The sequence below is a fragment of the Jaculus jaculus genome, chromosome 9 (assembly GCF_020740685.1).
Source record: "Jaculus jaculus isolate mJacJac1 chromosome 9, mJacJac1.mat.Y.cur, whole genome shotgun sequence".
In the NCBI taxonomy this organism is placed as follows: domain Eukaryota; kingdom Metazoa; phylum Chordata; class Mammalia; order Rodentia; family Dipodidae; genus Jaculus; species Jaculus jaculus.
Window position 1 is genome coordinate 136997537 of NC_059110.1, and position 16172 is coordinate 137013708.

The 16172-nt window shown below is 46.0% G+C and overlaps 1 protein-coding gene across 1 annotated transcript in view; it reads left to right on the forward strand.

Annotated features, from left to right (window-relative positions):
* The window catches only part of LOC123463558 (leucine-rich repeat-containing protein 37B-like), a 42512-nt gene that overhangs the window by 13167 nt on the left and 13173 nt on the right, over nucleotides 1-16172 (forward strand). Inside the window, exons 5-11 of the mRNA XM_045159576.1 lie at nucleotides 797-868; nucleotides 2439-2519; nucleotides 6041-6112; nucleotides 7088-7162; nucleotides 10161-10279; nucleotides 12867-12967; nucleotides 13657-14847. Of these exons, the coding sequence (XP_045015511.1) occupies nucleotides 797-868; nucleotides 2439-2519; nucleotides 6041-6112; nucleotides 7088-7162; nucleotides 10161-10279; nucleotides 12867-12967; nucleotides 13657-14847 (1711 nt within the window). The remainder of the gene's footprint in view (nucleotides 1-796; nucleotides 869-2438; nucleotides 2520-6040; nucleotides 6113-7087; nucleotides 7163-10160; nucleotides 10280-12866; nucleotides 12968-13656; nucleotides 14848-16172) is intronic.

The window sequence follows — 16172 nt, forward strand, 5'->3', positions numbered from 1 at the left end:
CGGTGCAGCACTCCGGGAGGCCAAGGTAGGAGGATCACCCTGACTTCTAGGCTACCTTGAGACTTCATAGTGAACTCAGGTCATCCTGGGATAGAATCAGACCCTACCTCGAAAAACCAAAAAAAAAAAAAAAAAAAACTATCACCAGCAGGGCGTAGTGGTGCACGCCTTTAATCCCAGCATTTTGGAGGCAGAGGTAGGAGGACTACTGAGTGAATTCCAGGTCAGCCTGGGATATAGCGAGACTCTACCTTAAAAAAGAAGAAAAAAAATCTCCAAAATCTATCAGTATCTATAGTTATATATGTTTACATAAGAAAAGCATGAAGGGGGCTGGAGAGATGGCTTAGCGGTTAAGCGCTTGCCTGTGAAGCCTAAGGATCCCAGGCTCAATTCCCCAGGACCCACGTTAGCCAGATGCACAAGGGGGCGCACGCGTCTGGAGTTCGTTTACAGTGGCTGGAGGCCCTGGCGTGCCCATTCTCTCTCTCTCTCTCTCTCTCTCTCTCTCTCTCTCTCTCTCTCTCTCTCTTTCTCCCTCTTTCTCTCTGTCACTCTCAAATAAATAAATAAAAATAAACAAAAAAATTAAAAAGAAAATAAAATAAAAAGAAAATCATGAAGGACTGTAGGAGAGGTCTGGGTTGGTTAGGGGCTCTACAAAATTCAAATTCAATTCCAAAAGTTTAGACAAACCAAAGTATTCAGTATTACCAATTTTTAATTCTACTATTTATCTAATTAATTTGATATCAAATAGCTAATCACAGCAATGTTTTCCTTTCACTTTTGCTAGAGATTTACACTGCAATAAAATACGCTACATTGAAAGAGGGACATTCGACTCATTACCGTTTCTGAAGACTTTGTAAGTTATAAATGTAACTCATATTTGGAATTTTATAACCCACTTTGTTGCTTATTTTACAAGTTAATTAAAATTTTGCTAGTTGGAAATTAGCCAGACTCAGAAAGACAAATATCACATCTTTTCTCTCATATGTAGCAACTAGATACATGATTGTCTTTTGCTCTGGGAACCAAACCTAGCAGTGCCTTGCACATTTACACACACATGCGCATGTCAAGAAAAGAATCTTGCAGGCATGGTGGCTCATGCCTTTAATCCCAGGATTTGGGAGGCAGAGGTAGGAGGATTGCCATGAGTTCAAGGCCACCCTAAGACTACATAGTGAATTCTAGGTCAACCTGAGCCAGAGTGAGACCCTACCTCAAAAAAAAAGAAAAGAAAGGAAAGGAATCTAAAGGGTTGAGGAATCAGAGGGGATAATGAGGAAAAAACAAAATATCAAATTCTCTTTCATATGTAAAATCTAAATTTATACATAATATACATGAATATATGTACTTATATAGGAATTCAGAGTGGGGACTCTGTTGAGGTAAGGGGATAAGAAAAAGGAGGAAGAGAATAGACAGGGGAGAACGGCAGGGACAGTAAGAGCAGAGGACAATGATGATATCCATATATGAAAATGTCACAACAAAGCCCATTATTTTGTATACTAGTTGTTTTTTTTTTTTTTTTTTTTTTTTTTGAGGTAAGCCTAACAAACTGGCCTGTTTTGTTTGTTTGTTTGTTTGTTTGTTTTACCAAGGTAGGGTCTCACTCTATCTTGGGCTGATCTGGAATCCACTATGTAGTCTCAGGGTGGCCTTGACAAACTGGCCTTTTTTTTTTAACGTGAGAGATGGGGGAGAGAATTAGTATGCCAGGGCTTCCAGCCACTGTAATCAAACTCCAGATATGTGCACTACCTTGTGCACATGTGTGACCTTGTGTGCTTGTGTCACCTTGTGCATCTGGCTTACAAGGGCTCTGGAGAGTCAAACATGGGTCCTTAGGCTTCACAGGCAAGTGCCTTAACCACTAAGCCATCTCTTCAGCCCCTAATTAATTTTTTATTTTTTATTTTTTACTGGTAGAAAGCCACATCTGTTCAGTGTCTAGAGGAGCTGAGTGTGAGAATTCTTCTGAGTCAGAGTGGGTCATCACACAGCACTGTGGCTTTGCACCGAGGCCGCATGTGGCATCTGTGGATGTGCTACTGTCCGCCCGTGGGCAGCCCAGGGATGCTGCTAAACATCCTATGGTGCACAGGACCCACCTCCCCAACACAGAACAGTGCAGCCCAGCATGTCAGTGGAGCTGATACCGTGAAAGCCTGTTCTAGAGAAGGTCACTTCATCGCCTTTACAGCATTCGCTGTCTGATGCACTGCATGGGCGGACATCCATATAGAATGCTAAGCTCATGTCATCCACAGTGAGATTTTCTTAGTGAGTGGAAAAACACTGAGGCTTTGTTTCATAATAAATTAATTAGAATCACTGGCAAATGAAATGTGCTGAAAGAACATTCCTCCTCCTCCTTCTTTTTCTTCTTCTTATTATTTTACTTCTGTCCTCTTTTGTAGAAATCTCAACTGCAACTTTATGACAGAAGTGAGCTTTGGAACATTCCAGACATGGCATGGAATGCAGTTCTTAACCAAGATGTAAGTGAAATAGAAGACAAACGCATGTGGACTTGATTTCTGTGTCAGACGCCTCATGTAGCAAGTGGTTAGCTGGGTGTAAGCCTTGTGTGCACTCTGACACTTATGTCCCAGTGGATATTCATTCTTTTCCAGTGAGGAAACTAAGGCACAAGAGGCCAAGTGGCTTGGGTAACGTCCCCGCCACGCCCTGCTTTCCTTAGTCGTGACTGTGAGCATGGGCGCTACAGGACACCACGCAGGTCAGCACTGTCATGGGGCCCCGTGGTGCTGATCTGATACGTGATGGATGGTCCTTGAAGTCCCACTTGTGAGGTCTGGATTCCTCTCGCATGCAGAGTTCCCAGCGGCCTGAAAGGAGGCCAGGCAGAGCTGCACAGAGCAAAGTCTAACACAAAGCCCTCCAGGGGGCAATGGTGTGGGTGCCATGTCGGTGTGAGGGGCTTTTTCTCTGCCTTAGCTTCGCTGTTTGGCCTGTGCAGGACCTCAGGGTCAGCCAGGTGACCATCTTAGCGTTTTCCCAGGCTGTTTTCAGTCTGTGCTTCTTCCCACATATGTGTATGGCCTTGTGCATTCCCAGACACATGGCTCGTGCTCTCCCAGTGTCCCCAGGGTGTGGAAACATCTCAAAGTCCCTACAGGGACACCTTCTCAGCTTGTGACTGAGGCTGTTTTCTGTCTCAAATGTCATCCATCACCTCATGCAGCTGCCATAGTTAAAACACTCATCTGTAGGCATCTTCCAAAACACCTATGGGAGGGGGGATTAGCATTAGACCAAGACATGTCTCAAGTGAGGTCTCCAGGCACCACCAGTTCCCTTGGAGCTACAGCCTCATCCTGATGCCTCTAGTACTGTGCATGTGGGCTATTTTTCCTCCCATTACTTTCTTTTGTCCTCCTCTTCCCTCTTCCCATGGAACATTACCTTCTTTCCATCTAGTCCAGTTGGTTCTGATGTCATTTTCCCCCTCCTCCATCATCGATGGCAACATGTTGATGGGCCTAACGTTATGCAGGTCTTGTGCAGGTAAAGGCCAATGCTGTGGGTATATGAATGCAATGGCCACTTTGTACCTGGACATCTTCCAGAGTATTCCTCCTCACCTTTTGCTTCTAACATTCTTTTGTCCACCTCTTCCAAGCCTTAGAGGGTGTGATATGTTATTTTATTATTATTTATTATTACTGACAACTTACATAATTACAGACGATAAACCATTATACTTTCTCCTTCACCACTCCACTCTCCATCATATCCTCTCCCCCTCTCCATCAGTCTCTCTTTTATTTTGATGTCATCATCTTTTTCTCCTATTATGATGGTCTTGTGTAGGTAGTGCCAGGCACTGCAAGGTCATGGCTAGCCAGGCCATTTTGTGTCTAGAAGAGTGCATTGTAAGGAATCCTGCCCTTCCTTTGGCTCTTACATTCTTTTTAAAAAATCTTTAAAAGAATTTAATTTTTTTTTTTTTGTTTATTTGAGACAGAGAGATAGAGAATGGGCATGCCAGGGCCTCTAGCCACTGCAAACAAACTGCAGATGCCTGCACCATCACCTTGTGCATCTGGCTTACATGGGTACTGGGGAATCAAACCTAGGTCCTTTGGCTTTTCAGGCAAGCGCCTTAACTACTAAGCCATCACTCCAGCCCGGTCCTTACATTCTTTTCATCACCTCTTCTGCAGTGGATCCTGAGCCTTGGAAAGTGTAATGGAGATGTTTCAGTGCTGAACACTCCTCTGTCACTTCTTCTCAGCACTATGATCCCTTCTGAGTCATCCCAGAGGTCACTGCCATCTAAAAAGAGAAGTTTCTCTAACCAAAAGCGAGAGTAGCATTAAAATATAGGTATGAACATTAAGAGAAGTGCTTACCAGGTACTTTAGTGAGCATAACATATGCATTTAGCCAGACACCAGCAAGCATTTCACCCATAGGGCTCATAACATCCCCCATCATAGGTTTTCAGTATCAGGAGATGTATTTCCTCCCATGGAGCAGGCCTCTAGTCAAATTAGAGGGCATTTGGTTTCCCCCATAACAACATGCCACTATTGCACTTATTGGCTCTTTTGGCCTGGCTGGCCAAATATAAGGCTTGCAGTGTCCACTGTTGAATATCTCCACTGGTGATTTCTCTCTCTCCTATTGAACTGCATACAGCATAGCTTTTTCCAGTTTTCTATCAGCTGGTCTACATGGAGAAGGTTTTCAGCTCAGCTCCAGCAGGATTTCTCAGTGACCTTGCAGCCCAAGTATGTGCAGTCTTCAGCAATAGGGTCTTGCCATCTATTCCTGGTGGGAAACCAAGGACCTCAGGAATGGCCTGTAATGTTTTGCAGGCATCAGGGACCTCGCTGGCCAACAACTGACTGGAAGGTATCCCATCCCTGGCACTAAAATTTTTCTAGTAACAATCTATGGCTTTTAGATATGCCATTGTCCAAAAATGTAGGTTTCCATATGACTTATTCATACCCTCTTGAATTTTGATTAACCCTCCCCCCACCCTTCCTTTACTCAATCTCTTCCCCTGACCTCACTTAGGCCTTTTCTGCCCCCAGTAATCTGTTCTTCTACTTATATATATTCGATGTCATGAAGGTGTGATATTTTAATTTGTTTATTTTTGTTTATTTTTATTTATTTATTTGAGAGTGACAGATAAAGAGAGAGAAAGAGGCAGAGAGAGAGAATGGGCATGCCAGGGCCTCTAGCCACTGCAAACGAACTCCAGGCGCATGCACCCCCTTGCGCTTCTGGCTAACGTGGGTCCTGGGGAATCGAGCCTCAAATCGGGTCCTTAGGCTTCACAGGCAAGTGCTTAGCCACTAAGCCATCTCTCCAGCCCCAGTATTTTAATTTGTGACCTATTATTTCCTCTGTCTCTCTTCTACTTTATTTTTATGTAACCTAAGGAGAGCTTATAGAAAAAAATGTGGTTTTTTTTTTTCCCTTAAATGTTTCATATCAAAGAAGCAATTCTAACCTTTCAAAAAGTCTCATGCAGGGCTGGAGGGATGGCTTAGCGGTTAAGGCATTTGCCTGCAAAGCCAAAGGATCCTGGTTCGATTCCCCAGGACCCACATGAACCAGATGCACAAGGTGGCACATCCATCTGGAGTTTGTTTGCAGTGGCTGGAGGCCCTGGTATGCCCATTCTCCCCCTCCCCCTCCCACCTCTTTTTCTCTCTCTCAAATAAATAAATAAAATGTTGTTTTTTTTAAAAGTCTCACACAGGGCTGGAGAGATGGCTTAGTGGTTAAGCACTTGCCTGTGAAGCCTGAGGATCCCAGTTTGAGGCTCGATTCCCCAGGACTCATGTTACCCAGATGCATAAGGGGGTACACGCATCTGGAATTTGTTTGCAGTGGCTGGAGGCCCTGGTGCACCCATTCTCTCTCTCTCTCTGCCTCTTTCTCTCTCTGTCTGTCACTTTCAAATAAATAAAAAATACTTAAAATTAAAGTAACATGCACACTAAACATGCTAATCATTTTTCATGGCATTTTTCAGAATTCTCAACCATAATCCTCTGACAGTTATTGAAGATCCTTACCTTTTCAAGCTGCCAGCACTAAAATATCTGTAAGTACTGTGGTGATCTTATAATTCTCTTTTTTAAAACTTTATTTTGTTATCATTATCATTATTATTATTGTTTATTTATTTTGGTTTTTGGAGGTAGGGTCTCACTCTACCTCAGGCTGACCTGGAATTCACTATGTAGTTTCAGGGTGGCCTTGAACTCACAGCAATTCTCCTACCTATGCCTCCCAAGTGCTGGGATTTAAAACTTTATTTATTTATTTATTAGAGAGAGAGGGAGAGAGAGAGAATGGGCGAATCAGGGCCTCCAGCCACTGCAAATGAACTCCAGATGCATGCGCCAGCTTGTGCATCTGGCTTACATGGGTCCTGGGGAATCTAACTGAGGTCCTTTGGCTTTGCAGGCAAACACCTTAACCACTAAGCCATCTCTCCAGCCCCAGTCCTACAAGTCTTCAATTGATTTATGCTTTTCTTGTTTACTTTCATCCAGGACATATTGCCTTGAGTCACAATTTTAGTTTTAACTAGGTAACTGAGAACAATTATTGACAAAGAAAAGGATGGAGAAAGGCTGTATAGTGGGTAAGATACCCAGCAGGGTACAGACCAGGGCTGAAGCACACAGAGACATGGAACACGCGAGCACATGAGGGAATGTCCTCCTCCCAGAAAGCCTGTTGCTCCGTAGGCATAGGTGTATATAGTTATTTAAAAGAAGGAAGAAAGGAAGAGAAAATGGTGGTAGGTATAGGGGTGCATGTAATAGTAAAATGAGAACACAATGACACAAAAGGGTTCTATGCAAAGCCAGGTCACTAATATGCTACTGTAAACAGTGAGCTCAAGCATCTTCAGTAAGAGCTCTCTGAAATCATCTTCTATGACAGACAAGCTCAATCCAGGTTTCTTACAGAAAAGCCAAATTTTAAGTAAGTACATGGGCTTAAAATATATTTTAAAGTACAGACTTTGTACTGAGCTCATCATGAGTGTCTGGGCTTTCTCCTTCAGAGACGTGGGGAAAACACACGTTCAACTTACGACAGTTGAGAACATCCTCCTGATGAGCTTTACGTTGGAAAAACTGTAAGTTTTTTTCTTAGGATAAATTTAGTTTCATGTTTTTTTTTTTAAATTTATTTATTTGAGAGCGACAGACACAGAGAGAAAGACAGATAGAGGGAGAGAGAGAGAATGGGCGTGCCAGGGCTTCCAGCCTCTGCAAACGAACTCCAGACGCGTGCGCCCCCTTGTGCATCTGGCGAACGTGGGACCTGGGGAACCGAGCCTTGAACCGGGGTCCTTAGGCTTCACAGGCAAGCGCTTAACCGCTAAGCCATCTCTCCAGCCCTAGTTTCATGTTTTAAGGATTTTATTTCTTTTCTGGGTCTTATTTATTGAGGTATGATTTTCACACAATAGAACCCAGGTGCTGAGGTTGCATAGTTAAACGTACCACCTTGCTGGTACAGGACATTTGCCATCCCTGCAAAGGCCTCTCATTTCCCTTTGCAGTCCACTCATCCCTCCCACCATCAGCCTCTTGGAAACCAGCCGTGAAGAATGTCATGGCCGGATCTTGTGCTGGCCTTGGTCAGGTGATGACAGCCTTGGTGAGGTCGTAAAAGTGTCTCATCTAGAAGACGGAGCTGCACGGCACTCTTCTCCTTCCTCTGCCTCTGACATTCTTTCCATCCTTCTTCCATAGTGTTCCCACAGCCTGGAAGGAAGGGATGCAGATGTCCCATTTAGCTCTGAGCACTCACCAGTCTCTTGTTTTTCACAGCACTTACTGAGTTTTGAGTCTTCCCAGCAGTGCCCCCCCACCCTGCAAAAAGAAGTTACTCTGATCAAAGCTGAAAGCATTTCACCATGGGCATGAACATGGGCATTCAGATGGCAGTTTAAAGGAAAGAACATATCCATTTTGCCAAACAGTAGTAGCAGTGTCCATCCTAGGACCCATGACCTGTCCAGCTGTAGGCTTTTGACTAGGTTCCAGTACCTGGCATGAACTCCTATGGAGCAGGCCTCAAATTCAATCAGAAAGCAGTTGTTCTCCCCTCAAAAACTAGAATGCCACTTTTTTCCTGATATTATTTACATATTTATTTATTTAAGAGTGAAAGAGAGAGAGAAAGAGGAAAGAGAATGGGTGTGCCAGGGCCCCCAGCCACTGAAGACACATGCACCACCTTGTGCATCTAGCTTACATGAGTATTAGGGAATCAAACTTGGGTCCTTAGGCTTCATGGGCAAGTGCCTTAACTGCTAAGCCATCTCCCCAGCCCTGGGATGCCATTTTTGCACCAGTGCTTGGCCTGGTCAGGTGTGTAGCATGCAGAGTCCACCACTGGGTCAGACTGTCGATGACTTCTCCCCCACGGCAGTCTGCACACCACCTTCTGGCACTGTGACAGCCAGCCAGCAGGGAGGAAGCCTCCAGCTCAGCTCCAGCCTAATTTCTCTGTATCCTGCAACCAAAGCAGGGTGTCTTCAGCAATAGGATATAAGTATTTTTTAGTTTTTTTGGTTTATTTTTATTTATTTATTTGAGAGCGACAGACAGAGAAAGAGGCAGAGAGAGAGAGAATGGGCATGCCAGGGCTCCCAGCCACTGCAGGCGAATTCCAGATGCGTGCGCCCCCTTGTGCATCTGGCTAATGTGGGTCCTGAGGAATCGAGCCTCGAACCGGGGTCCTTAGGTTTCATAAGCAAGCGCTTAACCGCTAAGCCATCTTTCCAGCCCTGGGTCTAAGTATTTAGCTCTGGTGGGCAACCAAGAGAAGTACAAGAGCCTGTATTGTCTTGGAGGCTCAATGGCCTCTATACCCAACAACTTACCAGGAGGTGTCCCATGCTGGCACTTGGATTTTCCTTTAATAACCCATGGCTTCTAGACATGGTATTAGGCACCCATGCCAGGCACTTCTGTTCTAACTCTATTTATTCTTTTGAATACACAAATTATCCAGATTTGGCCAATGTGATCTCTGCTGTCATTTAGCCATACAATATGGGTTGGTTGAAGTAAGCTATTTTTAGGACTAGGATAATTTCTAATGTTTGCCACTCCCAGCAGGAATTGAGAAAAGAAATCCAGGCATTGGAGGCTGGCTCATGCCCTTCTTAGAAGCCTACCTTTTTCCTGTGCACACTTTTTTTATGACTAGTTTTTGAAATATTTTCTTTTATTTATTTGCAAGCATTATAGAGAGGGGGAAATGCCAGAGCCTCCTGCCACTGCGGGCACCACTCTATACATCTGGCGTGGCTTTATGTGGGTACTGGGGAGCTGAACCCAGGTCTTTAGGCTTTGCGAGCAAGCACCTACATCACTGAGCCATCTCTCCAGCCTTTTATGTCTTTTTGTTTTGTTTTGTTTTGTTTTGTTTTTTTGAGGTATGGTCTCACTCTAGCTCAGGCTAACCTGGAATTTACTATGTAGTCTCAAGGTGGCCTCAAACTCATGGCGATCCTTCTACCTCTGCCTCCTGAATGCTGGGATTAAAGGCATGTACCACCACACCCTGCTCTGGCTTCTCCATTTTTAATGTGCAAAGAAATACTTGAACAAGGAAATCACAGAAACCTGAACTGAATATTTCTACATATTGCCCTTGATGGTGAAAGATTTGAAGAATTTGGTCCACTACCCTGCCCCTACTTCCAGGGTGATTGGAGTAGATCCTGGCGTCTGTGCTCCCACCAGGGGCTCCCACATCTGCATGGCCTTGAGGTGTCTGGCTCAGCTGAGCCAAGGCAATCTGAATTAAAATGTCCAGAGTGAGTCTTCCGAGTTGAGAGGAGATGCTTCTGAATACAAAGATCAATGTCCCCAGTCCTGATCCCTACCACCTTTATTTCAGGTGTTCCCCACCCACCTTCACACTCACCCTTCTGTTGGAAACTTCTGTCCTCCTTCCTATTTCAATATCTGACATAAGCTATTTGCCCTCTAATTCTTCCCCAACTTCCATGCCATGTGCCTCAAGAACTCCTTCCTGAACACCCTGTGGTAGCCTCTTTGACCCCTCAGCAGCCTGTTTTCCCTTGACTCGTTTCTCCGTGTTCCCACTTATAGGATCTTACCTAGCCACCTGGGCTGCTGCCTCTGTCAATTTAAAAGCAGCATTGAAGTTGTCTGCAAGACTGTCAAGCTACGTTGTGGAAGTGGATGCCTGACGAACACCACATATTGTCGTGAGTCTCTTGCATGACAATAAATGTCTTAATTTTACTTCCTTTTTAAAACTATTTTATTAGTTTATTTGCAAGCAGAGAGAGAGAGAGAGAGAATAGGCATGCCAGGGCCTCTAGCCACTGCAAACAAACTCCAGATACGTGCACCTCTTTGTGCATGTGGTCCTATGTGGATACTAGGAAATCAAACCTGGGTTATTAGGCTTTGTAGGCAAACTCCTTAATCACTGAGCTATCTCTCTCATACCTAATTTTAAAAATAGATATTTTCTTTAATCCCAGCACTCAGGAAGCAGAGGTAGGAGGATCGCTGTGAGTTCAAGGCCACCCTAAGACTACATAGTGAATTCCAGGTCAGCTTGAGCTAGGGTGAGACCCTACCTTGAATAACAACAACAAAAAATATATATATATACATATATATGTATGATTATTTATTTATTTGAGAGAGACTGAGGCAGAGGAAGAGAGAGAGAATGGCACGTCAGAGTCTCTAACTACTGCAAACGAACTCAAGATGCATGCACCCCCTTGTGATCTGGCTTACGTGGGTCCTGGAGAGTCAAACCAGGATCCTTTGGCTTTGCAGGCAAACACCTTAACCACTAAGCCATCTCTCCGGTCCCCTAATTTTTTTCAGCCCCCCAATTTTGATTTCTAACTATTACTGGCAATTTTTTGCTTTTTAAAACGTTTCTTTATTTTCCTGTGCATGTGTGTGCACACGTACGCATGCACACACACATGCACCCCGGGTCCCTTACCACTGGAAAGGAATGCACATCCAGCTTTATGTGGGGTGGCTGGGGAATTGAACTCAGACCAGCAGGATTTGCAAGAAAGTGCCTTTAACTGTTTAGCAAACTTCTCAGCCCTGGAAATGTTAAAACGTTTAACTAATGATATAGTTGCTTTATTTTGCTCATGCCATCTGTCCAGAGTAAAAGGCACTAAACTTCTGAACATCTACCATCTCCCTTGCTTAATTAAAGTCAGGCTGTCAACTTTTCCTGCATGAATTAAACTGTACCTGTTCTATGCGCATAAGGACGGAGAGGAAGACACGGAAGAGGGAGGGGCTGATACTGGCCACAGGCGTGGACTGAGCTCTGCTTCCTGCTCTGCCTTCCAACGGCCACTGGTTCCTATAGCACAGTGCAGTTTGTCAGCTGGATTTGCATGCGTTAGGTCTCGAGTGCCCTCTGTCTTACACAGAGGGGATGGATTGGTTTTGTTTTGGAATTTGTTAAGAGAATAAGCGATGCTATTTTACTTGGACTTAGAGATTCTTCTAACTGGCAGCGCTGCCTGGATCTCCTACTGGAACGGAGGCTCGCGCAGGCCCGAGTGTCCAACTCTGGACTTGCTCCCCAGCGCAGCCTCTCTATCCACACAGCACTCAGGTGCTTTACAGGGTGTTTTTGTTTTTGTTGTTTTGTTTTAAAGCTGAGTGTGGCGGATGATGCTTATAATCCCAGCTACTAGAGGCTGAGGCAAGAGGATCAAAGTTCAAGGCCATCCTGGGCACCTTAGTCAGGTCAAGTTTCAAAACTTAAAAGAATACACAGTGCTGTGGATGTAGCTCAGTGGTAGGACCTATACTTAGCGTACATGAGGCCCAGGCTCCATTCTCAGTACCTCAAACAAAGTGTCATATATATATATATATATGGTTTATTAGAACTAACCTCATTCCAAAATGTGACTATTTTGTACACGGGTAGCTTGAATACCAGAGATTTGGGACAAATAATAAATAATAGCACTTCTCTACCCTTGTAAACACAATAGTGCTATTTTTCAATCAAGTTTTTCTCAGTGGCATTATTCTCTTCACACCCAGAAGTGGTAAAGCAAGCATCTCTGTGACACATGAGGGAAAGGATGAGGACAAGGACATCTGCTTTTGGTGTTCTGTCCTTTTCTCCTCAGAGGACTGTCCATCCTGGTCACCGGTGGTCTTACTCACAGCAGGGCGGGGCTCCCTGAAGAGGTGAAGGGAGGGACCCCGCGCGCCGCGGCCTGACGTGGGCAGCGCGGGTGTGGGCGGAGGCGCTCTGCGCGTCAGCAGTGCGCAGGCGCGCGGGGCGCTGCTCCTCCAGCCCTGAGCGCGGGGGTCGGTGGAGGCTCTCTGCGCGTCAGCAGTGCGCAGGCGCGCGGGGCGCTGCTTTCCAGCCCTGAGCGCGGGGTCCCGCGGAGGCTCTCTGCGCGTCAGCAGTGCGCAGGCGCGCGGGGCGCTGCTTTCCAGCCCTGAGCGCGGGTCCGGCGGAGGCTCTCTGCGCGTCAGCAGTGCGCAGGCGTGCGGGGCGCTGCTTTCCAGCCCTGAGCGCGGGTCCGGCGGAGGCTCTCTGCGCGTCAGCAGTGCGCGGGCAGCTCGGGCGGGAGCCGCTGCGTCCGCGCGGGGAGGTGCTACCCGTGAGAGGCTCCTTTGTCCACGACGCTCGCTGAGTTCGGGCGCGTGTTTCTCCCCTCTGGACGACTCTCCAGCGTGTGCTGACCCCTGATTTATGTGACAGGGCTGCATGGTTGAGGGCTGAGGAAGGGCTGCCAGGGATCGTTTCTAAAAGCAGTCTCTTCTTCTCGACAGTGGAAGGAGCGTCCATAGGCGACCCGGAAGGAGCGTTCATGAAGGCGCTGCAGGCCCGGAAGGAGAGCACCACCACTGCGCTAACCATTGAACAAGACAGGGTGTGTTCTGACAGAAATGGCGGCAGCTTTTCAGGTTTCATGAATGAACAGCTAGATTTTGATGCTGAAAGTGATGTTATTAGTACACTGAACTACATATTGCCATATTTCTCTGAGGGAAATCTGGAGGGTGTGGCATCAACATTATTACTCTTCATTAAACTGCTTTTCTCAAATATAGAAAATGTAGATAATATCCGGATTTTTAAAAAGGATATTTATTTTAAAAGTCCTCTTGCTCAATTGATACCTAGCAGTTCAGCTTACAAAAATAAACTGTATAACCTCTATTTTTTAAGAGTTGTTAGATACAGAAATTCTGGGAAAAATTGATGAAGTTAAAAAGAAAGAAAAAGCTGTCATGCTCATGCAATAGGCTAGGCTTTTAGCTCCCAAATTTAAAAGACAGGCTTTAGAGATGGCTTAGCAGTTAAGGCAACTTGCCTGTGAAGCCTAAGGACCTAGGTTCGATTTCCCCAGTACCCATATAAGACAGATGCAAGGTGGCACATGTGCCTGGAGTTCATTTGCAGTGGCTGGAGGCCCTGGTGTGCCCGTTCTCTTCTTTCTTCTCGCAATCTCTCCCTCTCTACCTCTTTCTCCCTCAGATAAATAAATTAATTAATTAAATATTCTTAAAAAGCACATTTAAAAGACAGACCTTTGATAAGGAATTTGAAACTTCCCAGGGAGAGGCAAACAGCCTTGAAGAGATGGAGAAAGAGGAAAAAAGACGCCAGAGGAGGCACAGAGTCCACGAGACGCCCGGAAGCACACAGGCAAGACACCCCAAGACAGCGAGGAGAAAGAGCCGCTGGGGGACACCGAGGGCCCAGCCACCCGAGGAGAGCGCCGAGGGCGACCAGGGGCAGCTCTGGGACCCAGCCTCCATGGAGCCGGGGCGGCGGGAGCCGGGGCAGGAACCCTCGAAGTCCGTGGACAGCTCCTTCCTAGCTGAGCCCTCGTTGACAACGGAATACGAGGCGGCACTCTCTTCCTCCCCAGCACAGTACTGGCTCAGCCTGGATTCCAAACCCACCCCTGAAAAATTGCTACCTGATTTCATAAACAAAAAGAATGACTTAACTGATACCATTTTCGTTTTGGAAGATGCAAGTGCTATGGTTAGAGGTATGGTGAATGCTAAACAATCTGCAAAAAAGCATCAAGACTTAAGAAAGAAAAAGTCATATCAGATAGTTGCAGAGAGGCCTCCGGCGCCTGCAGTGAGGAGCCTCATAAATTCCCTACCCCGAGGGGCTTTGTCATCTTCAGGAGACCTGAGTTCTCTGGCAAACCCTTTTCCAGAAATATATACTCTTGCAGATCCTTCCACAGAAAGCGCCTCTGTGGAAAATCAGACTGCAGCAAGTACTTTTGAAGGAACTGTTTCAACCACTGCTGTACCAGAAGAAACTGAACCGGAAAATACAAACTTTGAGAATCCTTATGGAGAGGCCCCGCTGAATACACTTAAGATTACTCCACCTGATAAACAAACTGGTGAGGCACAGTGGGAACACCCCAGCATGACCACCGCTGCACCCGCCACAAGCCAGGACCTCCCGCAGTGGTCCGCAGGCGATCGGTTTGAAAGTGAGCTGTACGAGCAGATGCAGCCCCTCATCCCCAACAAGAACGTGAGGAAGCTGCTCGCTCACATTGTCAGGATTTTGAAGATGGAATGCTCCGAGACCCGCGTGCAGCAGCCCTGTGCCAGGCTCAGGTTCAGAACAAGCCTCTTGATGAAGCTTCTCAGTGAGCAGCAAGAATTTACCATGTCCAAGGTCGACTGGGATACAGAGCAGTGGAAAACTGAGAACTACCTCAGTGAGAGCACAGAGGCCCAGAGTGGACCGAAGGAGCGTCAATCAAGTGAGGTGAGGACAGTGGCCTGACATGAGGCTCCAACTCTCCCATCACTGACACTTTGTCATTGAAGCAAGAAGCTCAGGGGCTCCCAGGCCAAATACTGAGTTGCCCATAGACCTCTGTCCAAGACAGTGTTACCTCAGTTTGTTTCTAGATTTCCAGATTTAAAACTCCAATAAACTATAAAATGTTTATTTAATTAAAAGGAGGAAACACATTAGATATGGTGTATTAAGAACCTCCAAGTGAGGCTGTGGAGATTGCTCAGTTGGTAAGATGCTTACTGTGCCAGCCTAAGGTTGTGGCATCAGGTTTCTGCACCTGTATGGGTATGATGGCATGCACCTGAAAATCCAAGTACTGGGGAGCCAGTGGCAGGGAGGGTCCCTGGGGCTTGCTGGCTAGCTAGTATCGCTGAACTGATGAGCCCGAGGTTTAAAGAAAGTCCCTATCTCAGGCTAGACACAGTGGCTCACGCCTGTAATCCCAGCTCTTGGGAGGCTAAGGTAAGAGGATCACAGTGAGTTCAATGCCAGCCTGGGCTACATAGTGAGCTCTAGATCAGCCTGACCTAGATTGCGAGGCTTACACAAAAATAAATAAATAGGGGGCTGGAGAAATGGTTTAGTGGTTAAGCCACTTGCCTTTGAAGCCCAAGAACCCAGGTTCGATTCCCCAGTACCTATGTAAAACCAGATGCACAAGATGGCAAATGCGTCTGGAGTTCATTTGCAGTGACTAGAGGTCCTGGCACACCCATTGTCTCTCTCATCTGCTTCTTTCTCTCTCTCTTTCTCAAGTAAATAAATAAAAATATTTAAAGTAACAATAAATAAGAGGAGGGGGAGAGAGATTGAGAGCCCCTGCCTCAAGAAATAAGGCAGACAATGACTGAGGAAGACATCCAAAATGGACCTCTGGCCTCTACAAATGCGGACACACATGTGCACATATAACACACACACACACACAAACCCCTACAAGCTACTCACATGGAAGACTTGTTTGTAGGGTTGGCTTTGGGGATTTGTTGGGTTTTGTGCATTTACTTGTTTTGTTGTTCATTTGTGCTGCTGGGAACTGAGCCCAAGCCCTTGCACATACTATGCAAGCAAGGGCTCTCCCATAGAACTCCATCACCAGTCCTTGGTATTTTTCTGAGCCTGGGTCTCATTATGGAGCCTAGCATGGTCTGAAATCTACTTTGTAGCCCATGCTTTCCTCCAACTCATGGCAATCCTCATGCTTCAGTCTCCCAAATGCTAGATTATAGTCCCAAACTGTTGCCATGTCTAACTTTAGAATGCTCCTCCCCTCCCCCCCCCAACTGGCC